Source organism: Podarcis erhardii (assembly GCF_964252035.2).
Source record: "Podarcis erhardii genome assembly, chromosome: 2".
Lineage (NCBI taxonomy): Eukaryota > Metazoa > Chordata > Lepidosauria > Squamata > Lacertidae > Podarcis > Podarcis erhardii.
In genome coordinates this window covers 15,837,454-15,859,634 of record NC_138498.1, presented here as the reverse complement: position 1 = coordinate 15,859,634, position 22,181 = coordinate 15,837,454, and the positions used below count along the sequence as shown (strand labels likewise).

Below are 22,181 nucleotides of genomic sequence, written 5' to 3'. Positions count from 1 at the left end.
AGCGCACGGAAACGCCGTTTACCTTCCCACCAGAGTGGTACCTATTTATCTACTTGCACTTTGACGTGCTTTCGAACTGCTAGGTTGGCAGGAGCAGGGACCGAGCAACGGGAGCTCACCCCGTCGCGGGGATTCGAACCACCAACTTTCTGATCGGCAAGTTCTAGCCTCTGTGGTTTAACCCACAGCGCCACCCGCATCCCTACTGGTCCTTTAAAAAGAATGGTGAGGATTGCCAAAATTCGCTTATCGATCCCATGTCCAGAGCAGATAAAAGCCAGTGCCTATGATACGGCTGATCAATAAGGAATGCGAGCTATGGATTGCAAAAATACAGGGCCACGGGGCTGAGGACAGAGCCAAGACAAAATCTTGAGGTACACTGTCAGAGCCAGAGTGGAACCTGATGCATTGCGGGTGAACAATCTGGACAGAGGCAACTCCAGATGGTGGTGCATTTTCTGGGGGTCCAAGCACACTCAACTAACATGGGGTCTCTCTTCAAGGTCACTGCCTTGTCTGGTCCACAGACCTCTGTCCTTCCAGATTAGGAGACTCGGTGATGGCAGCTGGCCTAAGCATCCACAAAGCTTGTAGCCAGGACTGTGGGTTTTGGTGGCTGGCTAGATCACTGTTCTGGTTGTCTGACAGAAATAGGGCATAACCTTTCTGCCCAGACCGGTGAAATAGAGACTGATCTGGTTGACAGCCCCCACTCCCACCCCCCGAATTAGTCAATTGCATTCTGAAAACGAAAACAGGGGAAAAAGGAACCGATCAGCTGGAGGAATGAAACAGAGTAAGGTGAGGCAATAAGAATCACTTAGTTGTCAGAAATAGGAGATCATGAAGAATAATTGCACAGGACCCTACTGTGTTCTGGGGGGGGAGAGGGAGGGAGGGACGGACACTGTGTGTGTGTGTGTGTGTGTGTGTGTGTGTGTGTGTGTGTGTGTAGATCTGTGCTTTGCAATAGGAAATGCTTTATTAGCTGGGAGTGGTGGAGAAAAGCCAAGCAGGAAGAGGCAGTAATAAGAAACATTTTTAACTTCTCCCACCTCCAGAGCTTGCCAAACCACTGCTTTCAGAGCGAGAGGGAAAGTGCAGAGGGGACTGTAGAAAAGAATCCTGCCTCCTGCTCCCCATTTAATCAACCCTGCTTTCGATACGCTGGCCTCCCTGGGATACGCTTTGCCAGAAAGGAGCTTCAGACTAAATCAGGGGACGCTGCACCTTTAAAGTTGGAAAATTCAGGAAGGTTCGTACGGTCATCGGAAAGGAGACCCATGATTCTGTATCAGGCCAGGCATCTGAGAATGGTGAGGAGCTGCCCAGGGTGATCTAAATACATGTATCTGCTGGTGTTTTTTTAAAAAAACACTTCAGACTTTGGTACCGAAGAAAACTTTTAGCCGAGGCCCGTTGAAAGCAGGAAGGCAACAGGATACAGGACGTGCCTAAGCTTCACTCTCTTCCCCCTACATAGACTTCTGGGTAAGTTGGATTCAATGTTTCTGACATTTTCATTTTTACTTGAGGGGGGATTTTTTTTTTTTTAAGAAGCTGTCAAGCAAAACATGAATTTCTAAGATCCGATCTTTAGGCACCAGGCTCCTCATAAAAGAATGGAGAAAAGATTGAAATGTATCACTACTGAAATCAAATTCCTAGCAGCATTTAGCATCTTCAGTTTTTTCTAGCCTGGCTCTCAGACAGGACAGACCAGCTCCCTTGAGCTCCTCCACAAAACCAACTGGCTATTGCTTGGACTCTTGTTGAGCTCAGCTCAGCTGGGGATTATGGCGAAATCCTTGGGCAAAAACGCCGCAAGGACAATGCTAGACAGCAGCACCAATTCGCGGAGAAAAATCAAAACAGATGTTTCCAGGGGTGGGTTGAAATATTTCGTTTGTGGATCTTGGGAATCTGGGGGGGGGGGGTTGCCAGACCACTGGCAGTGAAAGCTGACCACAATAATAATTATGATTTTTTTTTATTTATACCCCGCCCATCTGCCTGGGTTTCCCCAGCCATTCTGGGTGGCTCCCAATAGAATATTAAAAACACAATAAAAAATCAAACATTAAAAACTTCCCTAAACAGATGTCTTCTATAAGTCAGATAGATGTTTATTTCCTTGACATATGATGGGAGGGCGTTCCACAGGGCGGGCGCCACTACTGAGAAGGCCCTCTGCCTGCTTCCCTGTAACCTCACTTCTCACAGTGAAGGAACCTCCAGAAGCTGGACCCCAGGCTGAACGATGGGAGTGGAGATGCTCCTTCAGGTATAAGAGCAGCTGTAAGAGGATTTATGGCAGTGGTGGAGAATCTTGTGCCTTCCAGATGTGTTTAGACAACAACACACATCGGCTTGGACCATTGGCAATGCTAGCTTGGCCTCATGGCAGTAGAGAGTCCAACAACACGTAGAGGGTCACTGACTCCCCACCCCTGTGTTGTAGTGATTTTGTCTCTGTCTGCATCTGAAATTGATAGGCATGTCCATTAAAAATCTATTTAGTGTGGCATTCTTGAACACAGTGAAAGGGCAACCTGACAAAGCACAGGATACAACTTTATTAATCCAGGTAGTATAGAGAAATTCTAATTTCCTAAATGAATGGTTCCTGAGGAAGCTACAGATTCCTGAAAAGGTTAAGTCAGCTACCACTGCAGATGTGAATCGTTGCACAGGATTCAAAAACGGAAGCCCTATTCAAAGGCTTCCACCTGCATAATGAAGCTATTCCCCCCTCTCCTCCCCCATGCACCCCACCCCTAAAATTGGCTGGGGGCAGGGAAGGAGTCAGAAGAACCACCAGAACATTATGCGGGGAACGGAGAAGAGGATTGCTCCATCTGGCAATCAAACAATTGCCTTAGTGAGATGCTGAATTTGTCCCATGTTGCAGGAAAACGGAGCTGAAAGGAGGAGGTTGCAGGAGGATGGTAGTGGGTGGGGTAAGGGTTAAGCACTCCCCCCCCGCCCCATTTTTCCACTTCAAATCATATCCTCCCCCTTCTGCTTTTGTAGCTGTTTGGCAAAGGCTCTTATACATAGGCCCAGGTTTGCACCCCAATGTCTGCTTCCAGCTAGGAACAGATGAATCTATCAATTTTGCTTTCTCTCAGTTTTCCTATGTTGAGTTCAGTTCTCTGAATTTCCACACCAGTCTGTGAATTTATTTAAGTTTGCGAAAATTTGTTAGCATCACGGTGCAGATTTGCCCTAATAGTCACACCCTTATGCAATTTTACCTAATACAGTGGTGCCCCGCAAGATGAACGCCTCGCAAGACGGAAAACCCGCTAGACGAAAGGGTTTTCCGTTTTGGAGGCGCTTCGCAAAACGAATTTCCCTATGGGCTTGCTTCGCAAGACGAAAATACCGCTATACGAAGAGCCTCATGGAACGGATTAATTTCGTCTTGCGAGGCACCACTGTACTGTACCACATAACTTTTGCGAGCAAAAGCGAATCTCATTTTATTTCCGTTCATGACAACAGAAACTATGCCGTGATTTACGTCAGTTTCTACAATGCAAAACTGCGCATGCTCGGAGTATTTCTGCAAATCACATTTTCCTCGACCACTGGCCAGGCCGACTGGGGCTGATTAGAGTTGTAGTACAGCAACATCTGGAGAGACACAAGCATCTGGTCTAACACATCAGGAATGTAGACACCCTTGTAAAGTGTGGAATGACGGGTGGGAATGTGAATTGTGTACTTCACAACTAAAGTAATACACATGCCTATCTAAGGGAGCCCCTGTAAGGCCATTGGATCAGATCAGTTTATTTGTACCTAGCCATCGCAGCTTCTCAAAACAAAAGTTTAGCAGTGTAAAAGTAGCACGAGATGACATCAGGCCTATTGAAGGCTTTTCTATTCCTGCAGGCGTTTTAACGAAATTCTGGTTTTATAGTTTTATCTGGTTTTTATCTTTTTGCACCCTGCTTAGATTTGATTATAATTAAGTGGCATATAAATTGTTCAGATAAGTACCGTATTTTTCGCTCTATAAGATGCACCAGATCATAAGATGCACCTAGTTTTTGGAGGAGGAAAACAAGAAAAAAAATATTCTGAATCTCAGAAGCCAGAACAACAAGAGGGATTGTTTCACAGTGAAAGCAACGATTCCTTTTGCTGTTCTGGCTTCTGGGATAGCTGCGCAGCCTGCATTCGCTCCATAAGACGCACACACATTTCCCCTTACTTTTTAGTAGGGAAAAAGTGAGTCTTATAGAGCAAAAAATACGGTAAATAAAACATCAATAAAACTCAGACCTGAGCAAAACTATTGCAGTAAGCCCACAATTTACATGCATTTAACTTGTGCGCATTTAGCTTTACGTGTGTGGCAAAAATTTGTAAAACAATTAAAAGAGGGCAGAAAGGGTACAGGGTTCCAGGAAAAATGGGGTTTGGCCATACGCAGTGCTATTTTTCCAGAAAAAGAGGTGCCAGAACTCCCCATGAAACCCTTTCTTGTTCTCTAAAAATGGCAATGGCGCCCATCTGAAAGGTTGGCAGAACTGAGTTCCTGCTGAAGGAAAAGCCCTGACTATACGCGGGTGGCGCTGTGGGTTAAACCACAGAGCTGGCGGTTCGAATCCCTGCAACGGGGTGAGTTCCCGTTGCTCTGTCCCTGCTCCTGCCAACCTAGCAGTTCGAAAGCACGACAAAGTGCAAGTAGATAAATAGGTACCACTCCGGCAGGAAGGTAAACGGTGATTCCGTGCACTGCTCTGGTTCTCCAGAAGTGGCTTAGTCATGCTGGCCACATGACCCAGAAGCTGTACGCCGGCTCCCTCGGCTAATAAAGCAAGATGAGCGCCGCAACCCCAGAGTCAGTCATGACTGGACCTAATGGTCAGGGGTCCCTTTACCTTTACCTATACACGGTTTTGGCTTTAGATGGAATCCCTGGAACATAACCCCTGCGTAAGTTGCTTCCTGTATATGCCATTAAATCTAAGGTCCAGACCTATGCAGTTGCAGCACCGCTTATCAACAAAATTGGCTCCCACTGACCCTGGGATCTCGACATTACTGATTGGCGATTCTCTCCCTCTTGCTGTCAGCCGGTTGACCCTCTCTGTAGGCTCCTTTTCTCTGTGCAAAGAAAATGTAAGCAGGAACTGAGGAACTCTGTGATGCAGGATGGCACTCACCCTTCTGCAAAAAAAATTAGGAGCAATCATTTTGCAGGAGACGGTGCTGGATATGAAGAATTGTACAGCTCTCTGCTCCGAATTAGTTTCATGCTCCTTGTAAATTGTTGCTTGGACATCCGTCTTTAGGGTACTGCAGATTATTTTAATTGTCTAACCAGGTTGGTGCTGGGTCATCCAAGTTTCATTGCATAACTGAGATCAGTGCTTCACCTGGCTGCTATTTATGAGTATGACTCAAGATTAGTAGTGGGCAAAATCTGTTAATTTCGGTTTCTCTGACCTGCTCATTTTTCTAGAGTAAAGTTCACTTCTGCACATTTCCAAATTAGTACAGGAGTTATTGGGGGGGGGGAGATTGTAACTTGTTTTTAATCCCCATCAAAATTAACCACCATTTTAGTGCGATTGTCTCCTAATACACACACTTTGCTGCACAATTTCCCTCTAATATACACAAACCCATTTTGTGTAGTGTAATGCATTTTTGTGTGTAATTTCACTAATTTATGCATTTTTGTGTGCTATTTTCACTATGCATTTCATGCACACTTTACCTCACTATATGCTTTTTTGTACACACTACAGTACTAGGCTGGAGAAATGCATTGCAAGATTTGGAGAAGTGTGTATTTAAAGGAATGGCTATGTTTCAGACCATGTATTGTTTCAGGAAATAAGAATTTAGGTAGGCTTGCCTTGAAATGCAATCTGAATAAAACCAATAACATCCAACATCCAATGAAATTAGGGTCATCCTAGTCAATACTACTACTACTACTACTACTACTAGTAATAATAATAATAATAATAATAATAATAATAATAATATATACCCCATCCATCTGACTGACCATTCTGGGCAGCTTCCGACATATAAAAACTTAATAAAACATTAAACATTAAAAAATTTCCCTATACAGGACTGCCTTTAGATGTCTTCTAAAGGTTGTATAGTTACTTATTGCCTTGGCTCAGGGGTTGCAATAACTCCATACCATCCAACGTTTCTCAGATGAAAACATTCTAAGGAAAAGCGGGACATTCCAGATAAAATCAGAAACCGGGACAGCTTCTGTAAATCCGGGACAACCTCTGGAAAAAGGGGCATTTGTAGAATTGTAACTGCAAACACACATACACTCATCTCGCAACAGTGAACTATGAAAGTTTATTGTGCCGATTTCTGAGTTATGTTGCTGTGCGGACCAGACACAGGGAGCCTAATGTTGTTGAACTTGGATAAGCCACAATCAGTATTGTCAAAGGCAAGGGAAGATGGAAGTGGGAGCCAACAGCATCTGAAACACAGCTTTCCGCAACTCAAAAGGGTAAAAAATATACAGTGGTACCTCGTTTTACGAACTTAATCCGTTCCGATAGGTCCGTTCTTATACCGAAACCGTTCTTAAACCGAGGCATGCTTTGCTTAATGAGGCCTCTCGCCACCGGTGCCCTTCCACCATTTGGATTCCGTTTTTAGACCGAGGTAAAATTCACAAACCGGGACGCTACTTCCAGTTTTACGGAGTTCGTAAACCGAATAGATCGTGAACAGCGCTGTTCTTAAACCGAGGTACCACTGTTCTTTTGAAATGTGTGGTGAGATTTTCATGCATTTTGTAAAAATTTTAGGAAGCCGGCTGAAATGACAATACCTGTGAGGTAACTCTAGGTGTCCTCTTAGGCCACCTACATTTTTAGGGCACTATTATACCACTTTAAACAGTTGTGGCTTCTTCCCCCCAAAGAACTCTGCGAGGTGTAGTTTTTTGGGGTGCTGAGAATGGTTAAAGGTAAAGGGACCCCTGACCATTAGGTCCAGTTGTGACCAACTCTGGGGTTGCGGCGCTTATCTCGCTTTATTGGCCGAAGGAGCCGGCGTACAGCTTCCAGGTCATGTGGCCAGCATGACTAAGCCGCTTCTGGCAAACCAGAGCAGCGCACGGAAACGCCGTTTACCTTCCCGCTGGAGTGGTACCTATTTATCTACTTGCATTTTGACGTGCTTTCGAACTGCTAGGTTGGCGGGAGCAGGGACAGAGCAACGGGAGCTCACCCCGTCGTGGGGATTCGAACTGCCGACCTTCTGATCGGCAAGTCCTAGGCTCTGTGGTTTAACCCACAGCACCACTCGCGTCCCTGAGAATGGTTAGGAGGTCCCTATTTCCCTCCCAGAGCTGTGGCTGGTTTAATAATCAATCCCTTTTCACAGGAAACTCCGAGAGTTGTAGCGCTGTTAGTAGAAGAGGGACCTTCCAACAACTCTCAAGTACAACTCCCAGAATTGTTTGGGGGAAGCCAAGACATGGCGGTTCCCTCACTGCAAGAAGCCAAGTTACAGGGAACCAGGCAGAGGGCCTTCTCGGTAGTGGCGCCCTCCCTGTGGAACGCCCTCCCACCAGATGTCAAAGAGAACAACAACTACCAGACTTTTAGAAGACATCTGAAGGCAGCCCTGTTTAGGGAAGCTTTTAATGTTTGATGTATTACAGTATTTTAATATTTTTTGGAAGCCACCCAGAGTGGCTGGGGAAGCTATAAATGGGGAGGTTATAAATTACTATTATTATTATTATTATTATTATTATTATTATTATTATTACTGTTTAAAGTGGCATTGTAGCACCTTAAAAGCATGGTATGGATGTGGCTTTAGATTGCAAATCTTGTTGTGTACTCTTCACTCCATCACAGGCACTCGGTTTTTAAAAATAGCTGGTCATTGCAGGGAGGGACTGCACCTGTGGGAAATTCTCCAGCCCCTAACCTTGAAACAAGGCCAAATATCATCCTTGAAGTCACACAGCCTGGTGTTGTTGTTTTTTTAATTTAAAAAAGGAACCAAGTCATGAGTACCATTTTGGCATTAAAAAAGCAGAACCTACAAATGCGTTTGAGGTTTCCAGCCACAGAATCGTACTTGGCATTTATAGAGAACTTTTCTTCTTATCATCTTCTCAGCAATCCTTACAAAGATCCTACAACGAGTATTATACTTGTGACATATTATAGATAGAGATGGGGGCAGAAGCAGCCAGCCCAGCAACACGGGGGCAGGTCGGGGGCCACATTGCTGACTTGGCTTGCCAACACCGCACACCACTTCCGTTAATAAAATAATAATAATAATAATAATAATAATAATAATAATAATAATAATTTATTATTTATACCCCAGCCACTCTGGGCGGCTTCCAGCAGAATATTAAAATACAATAATCAATTAAACATTAAAAGCTTCCCTAAACAGGGCTGCCGTCAGATGTCTTCTAAAAGTCTGGTAGTTGTTTTTCTTTTTGACATCTGGTGGGAGGGTGTTCCACAGGGCAGGTGCCAATACCGAGAAGGCCCTCTTCCTGGTTCCCTGTAACTTGACTTCTCGCAGCAAGGAAACCGCCAGAAGGCCCTCGGCGCTGGACCTCAGTGTCTGGGCAGAACGATGAGGGTGGAGATGCTCCTTCAGGTATTACCAAGAGGAAGAGGGGCAAAGCAGCAGGGAGCTTGCCAGGGTTTGGGCATAGCATCAGATTGGCTCTGCCATCGCACAATCTCCATTCTGAGCTCCTTGTTTGTGGGGAGGTTATATGATGTTGTGTTGAGCACGTGTCATCCCACACTTTTTAGTGCATTTTCCCATCACTTTCCTTATAGCAAAATCTGGGCGTGGGTTTGGATATGTGCGGGGGTGGGGATTGATTGTTACACAAGAGTGCCAAGTCAACTTTCATTGTGCCGTCCGAATTATCCACTATGTGGCTGAATCCCAACAGCGACAAAGGTACAAAGAGGAGGTCTTGTGAGTGTGGAAATTGGGATCCGTTCCCGTAAGCAAGCTGGCAAGCAGGAAATGTGGCTTACGAGGAAACCTGCCAAATTCTGCCTGTGGTGGAGCAACTGTGCAATTGCTTCACCATGCGGCCGGCTCACAAGCCTCAAACCGCAATGACCGCTGCAGTTTTTCTGGTGTGTGGCTTCAGCGCACCCTGAAGGAGACCACATCAGCACATGCCAAATGTTAGCACCCGTTCCATTCAGCAGCAAAATCCTGCACTGGCAGCAAGTTCCGACTTCTATAATCAGTTCCACTTCCTGCTCAGCTTCATGTCATTTTAGGGGTTTTTAAATGTCAAAAACGATGACCGTATGATGAGCCCTGCTGAATTGGAACAAGGGTCATTCTAGTCCAACATCCTGCATCCTGTGCAATGGTCAACCAGATATCTCTGGAAAGCTCACAGGCAGGGCATGAGGGCAATAATAGCCCTCTCCTGCTTTTGTTCCCAACAACTGGCCTTCAGAGGCACACTGAATTGGGGGGTTTCATTTACCTGTCAGGGATACGGGTGCATAGCTGTCAAGCGTCCCTTATTTGGTGGGAAAGTCCCTTATCCAAGCGCCGTGTCCCGCTGCTGTCCCTTATTGATGATGTCCCTTAAATTTCCCAGGTTTCAAAGGAAGCAGCTCCTCTCCCTCCCTCCCTGCCGGCCAGGGAGGAGGGAAGCTCCAAGTGTGTTGCTTGGCTGCGTTGCTCACCCAATAAGGAGTCTAAGAATGACTGCTGGGTGGAGCTTGCATGCCTTGTGCCGATCAAATCAGCCATGTTGCCTGGGAACTCGCCTTTGCTCAGCGCTTCCCAGCGGAGAGATGACAGTGGTTTTCCTTGAGGCTTCGCTTGACTGCTGGCTGGGCTTTCTGCCTTTGGCTCGGAGGGGCTCAGAAGTTGAACATACCTGTCTTTGGAAAATCCCTTATTTTGGCTGCTGATCCCTTATTTTTGAGGCTGCTAGTCCCTTATTTTCAAATCTATAAGTTGACAGCTATGCATGGGTGGTGCTGTGGTCTAAACCACAGAGCCTAGGGCTTGCCAATCGGAAGGTCGGCGGTTCAAATCCCCGCGACGGGGTGAGCTCCTGTTGTTCGGTCCCAGCTCCTGCCCACCTAGCAGATCAAAAGCACGTCAAAGTGCAAGTAGATAAATAGGTACCGCTCCGGCGGGAAGGTAAACAGCGTTTCCGTGTGCTGCTCTGGTTCGCCAGAAGCGGCTTAGTCATGCTGGCCACATGACCCAGAAGCTGTCTGCAGACAAACGCCGGCGCCCTTGGCCTATAGAGCGAGATGGGCATGCAACCCCAGAGTCATCCGCGACTGGAGCTAACAGTCAGGGTTACCTTTACCTTTACCTTTATTTACCTGTCATGACCAAGAAGAACCTTTGATAGAGCTATACTCCATGCATTTGTCTAGTGACCAAAAATACAGGTATTTGGTTCCCATTAGCATGCAATAGATGACTGGGATTATGAGATAGATAGATAGATGATATAGATGAGAGATAGATAGACCATTAAAGTGATGCTTTGGCAATCCATTCAAAAGCTCTTAAGTGCACACGCACACACTATTATTATATTTGCTGTCATAGCTGCAGCATCCTTTATCCCCTCCTGTAAGAACCGCCCATGCCAGGGCACGGAAATCCCACTTCCTGACTGCTGGAGATTCTGCACAGTCCCCTTCCAGTGCGTTAGCCCTGAAGAGGCCCTGGACCTTGTTCTGGCAGCTTGTGGCAAAAAGAATGCTTGTTAGTAGAACATGGGACGATTAAGCAGATGTAATGAAAAAATAAATACATTACAGTAAGTTCTTTTAATTGGCAAATCCGAAGATGCAGTAAACATTCACCCTTGTGGCTATATAAATAGAAATATTTATTTATTTAATGTCATAAAATTTATATACTGCTTGATAAAAGGGAGAGAGAGAGAGAGAGAGAGAGAGAGAGAGAGAGAGAGATGCTGTATTCCTGTTATCCACTTGTACCAGATTGCTATTGCACACCCTTCTGCCTCAGGGTGAATTTGCAGAAGTCAATACCTGATATTGACAGGTTCTGAGCACCACTTGATTTTACGCTAGGCGGCTCCCTGGCTGCACAAAGATTGGTCCGGGAAAATTAACTTGAGACTGGATGAAGAGCTGCCACCAATTATTTGTGGACAGTAGGCTACAGAATGAGATATCTTTATTTTAACAATTATTCTTATTGATTTTTCAAGTTTTGATACATAATACGTAAGTGAGAACAAAACACATGAACTATATAGTAAGATACTGTAAGAATACAATGTGATTTCACCTTGTTTGGGACCAGAACTCATTCATTGGCTGCATCCACATAAAACGCTGGCCATAAATCATGGTCAGGGAACTTATTCTACACAAGGATGTCACATAGAGGAGGGAGAAAGGTTGTTTTCTGCTGCTCCAGAGAAGCGGACATGGAGCAATGGTTCCAAGCTACAAGAAAAAAGATTCCACCTAAACATTAGGAAGAACTTCCTGACAGTAAGAGCTGTTCGACAGTGGAATTTGCTGCCAAGGAGTGTGGTGGAGTCTCCTTCTTTGGAGGTCTTTAAGCAGAGGCTTGACAACCATATGTCAGGAGTGCTCTGATGGAGTTTCCTGCTTGGCAGGGAGTTGGACTCGATGGCCCTTGTGGTCTCTTCCAACTCTATGATTCTATGATTCTATGATTCTATTCTATGATTCTATGATTATAATGCGTTTTGTGGGCCCATGTGCAGAGCTGGAGAAGCAATTCAATTCTGATTGCCTTTCAGTGAGAAACTACCCAATCTGTGCTTCTCGGATCAATATGCAAACCGAAACACAGCTATCATTCAAAATCTGCATGTCTCCAAATTTCGCAGTGAAGTTGTCTAGCCAACCATTGAATTCAAAAATACATATATGGGGGTGGGGTGTAAAATGCATATATTAGTGAAAATAACATACAAAAATGCCTTTTACGGGAAGTTGCTTTCAAAAATGTGTGTATTAGTCAAAACTGCGTACAAATATGTGGTTATTCAGAGAAATTCACATTGAAATACTAACAATTTTTCACCAGAAATTTTTATCTTTAAAAAAATCACAAACTGCTGCAGGAAAGTGAGAGAATTGAATTTATGATTGGAAAAATGTGAAACTTAAAGACTCCAAATGGACAGATTCTTCATCCCTACCCATATGTTATTTGCCACAAACTTTGTGGCGGTGAGTTTCCTCTGTAGCTTCCTTTGGCTTGACAGAGGGCAAAACAGTATGCACGCAACTTTTCACCTTTCTCCTCCTCTGTACATGGGCTGTAAAAGAGATGCGGGTGGCGCTGTGGGTTAAACCACAGAGCCTAGGACTTGCCGATCAGAAGGTCGGCGGTTCGAATCCCCGCAACGGGGTGAGCTCCCGTTGCTCTGCCCCAGCTCCTGCCAACTTAGCAGTCTGAAAGCAAGTAGATCAGGCATGTCCAAAGTCCATTTCAGGGGCCTAATTCGGCCTGCCAGTCAGTTTAATCCAGCCCCTGTGGCAGTTTATTTCCTGGGGTAAAAAACCTCCACAATTTCAACCCTAAAAAAAAGGCTCAACAACTTTGGGGTAAAATCATAAAAAAGCTCAACAACTTCAATCCTAAAAAAAGGATTTGGTGGGCCCTTTGGTTGGCCCTCATGTTCCTTCACTTCATCAAATCTTGCTCTCTTTGAAAAAAGTTTGGACACCACTGAAGTAGATAAATAGGTACCGCTGCGTCGGGAAGGTAAACGGCATTCCTGTGCACTCTGGTTTCCACTATGGGGTAATGTTGTGCCAGAAGCGGTTTAGTCATGCCCGCTACATGACCCGGAAGGCTGTTTGTGGACAAACACCGGCTCCCTCGGCCTGAAAGCAAGATGAAGGCCACAACCCTATAGTCACCTTTGACTGGACTTAACTGTCCAGGGGTCCTTTACCTTTTTAAATGGGCTGTGATGGAGCCGATTTATAGAAATGCTTGATTTGACGATTCCCTGGTCTCATCCAAGAAGGATCTGGAGAGCAGTAGACACAAGAAGGCGCCTCTTTGGCGCATCCTCCAGAGACTTCGATGCAGACAGTGTCTATGAGAACTAGAGATCAGGCCAGTTGTGAAATGACGAGGTCACAAGGTTCCCCATTTCGGACAGAAAAATCTGGGATTCAGCAGCTGGAGCAAAGGCAATGCTGAAGTGTTGTAGCTGTCGGGCTGTCCAAGAGGATGAAAATGAGCAGAAATTGAGAACAGAGTGGGAGGAAAGATGATAGACAGAAAATGTCTCTATTGAGCATCCAGTCTGATTTGTCAGCGGGGCAGTTGTACGACAATGAGTATTTATCCTGATTTATGTTTACATACATTCCCATTAATCATTTGTTCCTCCCACACTTTCCAGGCCGCAAAAAGCCCAGTTCTCTTTTAAAGTGGATTTGTTGTGCTGGGGAAACAGAGCCCTTTAATCCATAATTGCCTGTGCAAAGCTCTGGTATGCACCTGAATCTTGCAAAAAGAGTCACAGTCTGGAGGTACTCTTGAGCGATGGAGAAATGCATTCAAAGGTGTGGAATGAACTAATTGTTATGGAAGGCGTATAACTGTCCTGCTGCAAGCAGATCAAATGGATGCTCATGGTTATATAACCAGTGCTATTTTTTAAGGAAAAAGAGGTGCCAGAACTCACCAAGATTGCCTCCCTTGTCCTCTTATAACATACCCTCCAACATTTCTCTTATGAAAATATGGATGGCCTAAAGCAGGCATGAGGGATGCGGGTGGTGCTGTGGGTTAAACCACAGAACCTAGGACTTGCTGATCAGAAGGTCAGCGGTTCAAATCCCCGCGACGGGTGAGCTCCCGTTGCTCGGTCCCTGCTCCTCCTAGCAGGTGCATGCTCAGTAAACAGGTTGTCTGGAGAAGCCCAAAGACTGAAATGGGGGGGGGGCGTTGTGCCAGAAAAGAGAGGGGAGGACCAGCTCTTGATACAGACTTCTGATTTGCAAGGAGCCAACATTCCCTCTGCACAGGATCTTGATCTTAGTCTTCCTTTCCGATATCACTATTTACAGGCCAATGTTCTCTGAGCTTTAGCCTCAACTTCCCCTCCACCGGCAAAAACAAAGCAAGCTGTTTCTGGGGGAGTTGCTATTCTTCCAAGGCTGGAGCCATGCAGCATATGCCTTTCTCTGATAGATCTTTGCAGACTGGTGGAACTCCCTTGGCTTGCATATCTCCCTTTCCACCCCCAAACATCAAGGGCAGAATCTAAACAATCTTGATTCCTGTCCGGGCTGCAACGCCCTGGCTACACACTGGAATTCTTGAATAGCAGGAAGCTGAGTGGTGACTTGTTTATGCTAGGAATTTGTGGGCGACGCAGGACCAGAACGGTCTCAGACTCTCAGGACCCAAATTTCGCCTGTATTGACGAAGGGGAAGCTTGCAGGAATTGGAAGGGGCATGGGTGAGGTCAAGACTCCCATGGGTTTAACTTGGCAAGAGTTTCTGTTTCACAAGGAAATGAACAAACAAGCAATCCAAAAAAACAAAACAGAAAAGCCCACCCAACCGCCTTCCCACTCCTGTCTCTTCAGTGGAGCAGCTGGAACATTTCTGGATTCCTGCAAAGAGTATTTTTATGTTAGTGATAAGCCTGCGACAAAACCCCTGAGTCTCTGAAATCAACAGCTGGGCTCAGCTCATGGAGATACAGAAGGGACAGCTTGGAGCACAGCCAGGCAGCGTAGCACGAAAAAGAATCCAATCGCACAACAGTGCAGGATGAACTCAGCATCCTTTGAGGCCAGATCTTTCCAAGAAACAAAATTAGAAACTCTTCTCTCCTTTAAAAACGGAATCCGTTCCGGAAGTCCATTCAACTTCCAAAACCAAGGTGCAGCTTCCGATTGGCTACAGGAAGCTCCTGCAGCCAATCAGAAGCCGTGGAAGCCCAGTTGGACGTTTGGGTTCCAAAGATCGTTCGCAAACCGGAACACTGCTTCGCGGCATTTGGGAGCCAAAACGTTCGACTTGCAAGGTGTTTGGGATCCAAGGTACGACTGTATACCCACAATTGCAGCTCAGAACATGTGGTGGGCAGGTTTTCTAAGTTAGCACACCATCATCTCCAGATAGGGTTTTATCATGAAGAGTCAGTGAATAGAAGACAGTGGCTGCTCAAAAGCCTGCCTTCTCTTTGCAGACCCACCTGCAGAATAGCTCCCTGCCCAACACCTTTGTGTTAAACCTGAACAGCGAGAAGTGCTGTTCTCATTTGGACAAGACATCCTCTGAAGGGTGCCTTCTTGCCTCTGATAGTGACCTGATTCTGCTGGTTAACTATGCTGGCATCCTCTTGTCCCCCACAGCACTGCAGCCTGCCTTCAGCCAGCCTGCCCAAGATGGATCCCAGTCTTCCTTTTTCCTTCTTCCCAGAACACTCACTAAAAACTCTCTTTTCCTGTCACTTCACACCCAGTTACCCTGGCAACCTTCCAAACTCCCAGTCTTTGTCCACACCTCAGGGCAAGGGGGAAGGAGAGTTCTATTGCATTGCTAGTGTGGCTCTCAAAGGCCCTGGATTGTTTTCTTAATGGTCCTAGCTTGGCCAGGTCATTTTGCATAGGCTTGCTCAGGAATTCCTCTGCACCTTGTCTTTCTCCTTTCATATCCCAAATAATCCTCATCAGTTCAACAACACTCAACTTCACACACCAGGTCCTGAGAGATTAAGACTGTGGTTACCTTCTCTCCATTCAGTTCCATGCCCCAGATGTTCTAGGGCAGGCAGTGGTGTAGCGTGGGTTGTCAGCACCCGGGGCAAGGCAAGTAATTTGCACCCCCTAACCCGTGGATTTGCGCCCCCTAACCCGTGGATTTGCACCCCCTAACCCTAACCCCCAGATGTTGCGCCCGGTGCGGCCGGCCCCCCTGCATCCCCCACGCTACGCCACTGAGGGCAGGCTCTTCTTGAATACATTTTAAAAATAGGTAAATGTATAAATCTCCATGTAGCATATATTTGGTGAGACAAATGCTGTTATCCTGTGTGTCTGAAATGTTCTTCCAGGATCCCCTTCCTTAACTCATTCTGCCCTTTTTGTAGAGACAATGCGGCAAAGAGCTATCGCTGGCCTGTTCGTGGCCATCATGAGCCTGCCAAGAAACATCGAGGCGGCTGGAGGAAAAGGTGAGTGGGAGACAGTTGTGTCAGGCAGAGTGGGGAGAGGCGGAGATTTTAGCACCGAGCCCCCTTGCCAAAACAGCTGTTTGCCAAAGAGGCTGCTGTTCCTTAGAGACACTTAGCTTCAGAACCGGGCCCCACAGAGGCAGTGAGCCGTTAGCCTGCTAACTGCTAAGGATACTCACCAAATCGGCATATTTTATATTCAAGATCCTGTCCTTATTTTCAACAGAGATATGTTGGAGAGTATGTAGTAGATGGTCTTGCAGTCTCACCTGGGGGGAAACTGATCACACCTAGACTTTCTGAGTTTTAGCAAGGGTGCTCTATCAAGTGCTTAGTCCTACTGTATGTACCACTTTGATTGTTCCTGCCTCCGGGACCTTTTAAACAGAATACTGAGCATATTGTGGCTGTAGTGTTCTTTGGCTGGGCTAGGAATATGGACAGGGGTGTAAGAAGGGGGGTGCAGTGGAGGCGACACGCCCCAGGTGCCATCCCGGGGGGGGGGGGGACAAAATCCCCCCTGAGCAAATCGTGCCACCGCACTGCAATCGGCCCCCCGCCAGGAGGATCGCACCGCCTCACCACGATCGGACCTCCCCCCCTGGAGGATAGCGCTGCTGTGTCAGTCCAACAGGGCCCAGGCAGGAAACCAGGCTAGGTCAGGCACAGGGTAACAGGCAGGTTCCAGCAAGCAGCAATGTTGAACATGGGGCAGGGTCCGGCAGCCTTTTATCTCTGATGGGGTAACGGCCGGTCCTGATCCCCCAGGAACTCACCTCCCTGTCTCGCCCCGAAGGCGAGCACTCCTCCTGCAAGTACTCAGGCCTCTCCTTCTCTCAGACCTGAGTCTCTGCAGCTCGGGAGATGTTGGTGGGTTACTAGACCCAGGGGCCACCTCAGCCTCCCCTGACCCAACTGGTAGTGGAGCAGCTATAAGTGATTGCCCAGCTGAAGGCAATAAGGTAATCCCCACATCTGGAGCCAGGGCAGGCTCAGGCCCCTGACTCGGCTCAGTTGGTGTTTGTTGCAGGGGAACCTGTGCAGACTCTTCAGAACAGGGGCTCTTCAGAATCAGGCCTCAGACTCGGTTCAGATGCCGCCTGGGGCAGAGGATCCGGTGCGGACCAAGACTCCTCTGGTTCCGAGTCCGAGCCCGAGTCCCAGGCCATCAGACCCCCCCCCCCCGGGAGGATCACCCCACCCCACTACTCTGGGTACAGGAGCAGCTAGCTCCGCCACTGAGTATGGAGGCAGGATTGAACACATCTGTCAATTTACGTTGCTTCCAGTTTGTAATTTTTCCGGTCTAAAGTTCTGTTTTTCCACATTTCCACATCAGTCCCTCCCCCCCCCCCCAAAAAAAGGCTTACGCATTATGGCTGCATAACTAGCAGCTTATTTCAAGTCAATCGTCATTAAATAAATAAATCACATTTCGTTTATAAACTTCCCCTGTCCATTTTACATTTCTGTATCAGTTTGTGATTTTTAAATTGAAAGACCATAAGTGTTTTAGCACAAATGTCTCCTAACAGATGCCTTTTTGAACTCGTTTTCCTGTTGTACACATTCTTGCAAGCAACCTTCCCTATGTATTTCATATTCCATTTTTACTAATGTGTATGCATTTTATGTGGGACGCAGGTGGCGCTGTGGGTTAAACCACAGAGCCTAGGACTTGCCGATCAGAAGGTCGGCGGTTCGAATCCCTGCGACTAGGTGAGCTCCTGTTGCTTGGTCCCTGCTCCTGCCAACCTAGCAGTTCAAAAGCAAATCAAAGTGCAAGTAGATAAATAGGTACCGCTCTGGCAGGAAGGTAAACGGCATTTCCGTGCGCCGTTTCGCCAGAAGCGGCTTAGTCCTGCTGGCCACATGACCTGGAAGCTGTATGCCAGCTCCCTTGGCCAATAAAGCGAGATGAGCACCGCAACCCCAGAGTTGGTCATGACTGGACCTAATGGTCAGGGGTCCCTTTACCTTTACCTTTAGGCATTTTATGCACACTTTCCCTGAATTTTCACATTTTTGTACACGTAATTTGGCTGGGGAACGGCATCCCAAAATTCAGAGAAGTGTAGATTTCAAAGGCTAGCTGTCATTCAGTTTGCACGTCTTGTTTTGGAAAATACAAATCGGGTAGGTTTGTGGCAAAATCTGAACCATGTTTCTCCATCATCCTTACTGGGCAGGGAAGTATCAAAGGCTCAAACACCAGGGGGAAACACTGTCTTTCTTTGTCTTCCTGCAGATCTGGTGAACTGTGTGTGTGAACAGCCAAACTGTCTCCATAGCACTTGTACAGGGAAGCTGTGTTATGTGAGCAAGCATCTGACCGAGGGGGTAATGATCCGCAAGAAAGGATGCCTTCAATCCATGTCTGAGTTCTGCAGAGGCTCCCACACGACAAAAACTGCCATCATATGTTGCTCAACCGACATGTGTAATTTGAATCGCACCATCCAGTTACCAGGTACAGCTATGCTTTGCGTGGCGAGTTCCCGCCTCCCCCCAGTGGGGAAATAAAGACACGTGACACCATTATTAAGGTTAATGGGCTAAAACTGGCCACAACTTTATTGATTACAGGTGAAGAGCGGTATTGGCTTAGGCATTGGTCCTAATCTAATCAACTATCTGAAGGCCGGGAAGGGTTAACACCAGCAGGGGGAGCCCTGCTGATGCACATCAACTAGGCACTCCCCCGGGGTCACCGCTCGGGGGTGTGCCTTGGACCCTGGCCTCCATAGGCTTCGGACGGGGCCACGCCCCCCGGAGTCCTTTAGTGGACTACCCTTAAATAACCGGGGGAGGTGATGGCGCTCCCCCCACACACACACATCTACATAACAATACCCCGACCAATGCCTAACCGCCATACCAGGAAAGTTGTGACGATTTGCTACGAGGTAGGCGAAGAAACCAAATGGCCGGTGCCAATTTGCCAAGTGGAAAAAATCCTACCAGGCCCCTTAACGGTGACCAACCAAAGTCCATAGCAAGGTCAAAGGAGAAACCGAGAGGGTGGGTGGGTGGGTGGGTGAGAAATTCCCCAGCAGATCGGCAGCAAAGAGGTAGCTCCTCTGCCGCGCTTGCCTTAAATGCGGCAAGCCACACACCCCAAGCCAGCTGATTGGCTGGCCAGGGGAATGACGTGGCAGAGGATTCCCAGATCACGCGGGGCTGGGAGCCAGCCTCCACGCGAGTGTTGGGGGTGGGAACCCGCAACACCTCCTCCTCCCGAGGTCGGAAGTGGCTTTCTCTTGCAGGGACCTAGCCTCAAGGATTATTATTCGCTCCCATAGGTAGGAGATCCCACAGGTAGTAGCTGGATTTCCATTTGATTGGAGTGAATGTCTGTCGCCCATTGAAGGTGGGGAGCAGGAAAAAAACTTAAACACATAGCAGAGTTTCCAAAAAATAGACAAAGAGGTAATTGTACTTCATCCAGCAGAACTTTACTGATACTGAAGGTAAATGAGCATAATGGTCACAAATCCAGTACATTCAGGATTGGCACGGTCCATAAAAATCCAGTTGCAGCAAAAAACAAGAAAACTTATAAATTGATAATAAGATTTAACCTTAACACTAAGCATACAGAACAGAACACCAGAACAAAGAGGTAGAAAGTGAATGAGACCCATGCTTCTCCTGGTCTTACTATTATAGTCAGTACGACCTTGACAGAAACATAACAGAACCAATTTAAACCAGCTGTCTACAGCTTCCCAGAGAAATAACCCATCAGAAACCCTTTTCCTGTTTCTCTCACATAGAAATAAACCTTCTAGAACAGTCCTGAACTAATCAGAATAGGAAAGATCTCTACATATCAGATCAATATTTTCTTTACTAAGATGTAAGGAAGGGGACGGTACATTTTACCACATGTGGTGGGATTACAAGATTTTTTTTTTTATTTTTTTTTAAAGGGAAATTATATACAGGGTGAGTCTTTTAAAAGATGCCACATGGAACATGTGTACACTGTATCCACGGGGCCTCTTTTAAAGGACTCACCCTGTACAATGAATTTTAAAAAATGTTTAAAATAACATTTGTTAAAAAACCGGAAGCTTTTTTGTTAGCTGTTTTAGGACAAGAATTACCGAAAGAAAAATGGACATTATTTATGTATGCTACAACAGCAGCAAGAATTTTAATGGCACAAAATTAGAAGACCAGAAGGGACGCGGGTGGCGCTGTGGGTTAAACTACAGAGCCTAGGGCTTGCCAATCAGAAGGTCGGCGGTTTGAATCCCCGCGACGGCGTGAGCTCCCGTTGCTCGGTCCCTGCTCCTGCCAACCTAGCAGTTCAAAAGCACGTCAAAATTCAAGTAGATAAATAGGTACCGCTCTGGCGGGAAGGTAAACGGCATTTCCGTGCACTGCTCTGGTTCACCAGAAGCGGCTTAGTCATGCTGGCCACATGACCTGGAAACTGTATGCCATCTCCCTCGGCCAATAAAGGAGATGAGCGTGCAACCCCAGAGTCTGCAACTGGACCTAATGGTCAGGGGTCCCTTTACCTTTACCTTTAGAAGACCGGAGAAGTACCATCAAAAGAACAATGGCAAGAAAAGTTGATGAACTATGCAGAGTTAGCAAAGTTAACAGACAAACTGCATGAAAAGGACAATAGTGATTTTGAAAAAGAATAGGAACCCTTTACAATATACCGTATTTTTCGCCCTATAGGACGCACTTTTTCCCCTCCAAAAATGAAGGGGAAATGTGTGTGCGTCCTATGGGGCGAATGCAGGCTTTTGCTGAAGCCTGGAGAGTGAGAGGGGTCGGTGCGCACCGACCCCTCTCGCTCTCCAGGCTTCAGGAAGCTCTGCGCAACCCTTGGGAGACCGGCACGAAGCCGCGCCGGGCTCCCGAGGGTTGCGCACAGCTGCCTGCATTCCGAAGCCTGGGGAGACTGGCGCGGCTCCCTAGGCTTGCAGATAGCAGGCTGTTCTGGGGGCTGGGGTCGGGGGAAGCTCAGGCTTCCCCGCGCCAGCCCCATGCCTGGGGGGGAAATATTTTTTTTTCTTTATTTCCCCCCCCCAAAAAAAAATAAAATAAATTACGGTATCTGCAGAAACAGAAACAGAAATGGACTCATAGGCAGGATTTAAATAAACATTTACCATTTTATTTATAGAGGACAAGAAGTATAACAATATGATAACACAGTATTATATACAAACAGCAGAATGTATCATTTGATGTAATAAACCAGAAATGGAAGTCAACAGGGAGGGGGGAAATTGGAAAATGAATATTTTGTAGTGATATTGGATATTTATTATGAGAAAAGAAAATCAATTTTAAAAATTATTTTAAAATAATACTTTCTGTACTAAGAAATGAAAAGTGACAATGCCAAGAGGACTCCTCACCATTAGAGAAGCGATAATAACCAAGTTAGTTTCCTTTCTTTCCAACCAGGTGAAGGAAATCAGCCTGAAGAAGAGAGTCCTTCTCTTAAGAACCTTCTCCTGATGACCCTGGTTCCCCTCTTCGCTTTTCTGGTTCTCGCTGCGTTGGTGGGGCTTTCTGTATGGAAGGTGTTCCAGAGCCGGCAGAGACGGATACGGCTGAGGCCTGATGATCTGGAAGACATGGATTTCATACTGAAGGCATCCACACTTGGTGACAGTACCTTAAAAGTAAGTGTTATGTACTGAAGTTCTCACCCTGGGCCAGCAGGGGGATACTGTAGAAAGTTAGGCAAATAAGGGATCAAAAGTGACGTTCAGTGATTGGATAGTTACAGAAAGTGGTTACTGTTGCGTTGTGGTGGAGCTCTATATAAGCAGGCTGGCTGAACCCTTCAGTTGAGTTCTGTCCTGGCCTGTGAATAAACAAGAGCTGTTTGAAGAATCGCTGTGTCGTCTGATATGTTCACCCACAACTTAACAGTACGTACAGTCATACCTCGGGTTACAGATGCTTCAGGTTGCGTTTTTTC

General features: G+C 46.5%; 1 protein-coding gene across 1 annotated transcript in view; it reads left to right on the top strand.

The window, feature by feature from the left end:
- The first annotated feature begins 1,426 nt into the window (after window positions 1–1,426).
- The window catches only part of ACVRL1 (activin A receptor like type 1), a 54,885-nt gene continuing 34,130 nt past the window's right edge, over window positions 1,427–22,181 (top strand). Inside the window, exons 1-4 of the mRNA XM_081849905.1 lie at window positions 1,427–1,494; window positions 16,139–16,222; window positions 18,471–18,692; window positions 21,659–21,879. Of these exons, the coding sequence (XP_081706031.1) occupies window positions 16,144–16,222; window positions 18,471–18,692; window positions 21,659–21,879 (522 nt within the window). The 5' untranslated portion in view covers window positions 1,427–1,494; window positions 16,139–16,143. The remainder of the gene's footprint in view (window positions 1,495–16,138; window positions 16,223–18,470; window positions 18,693–21,658; window positions 21,880–22,181) is intronic.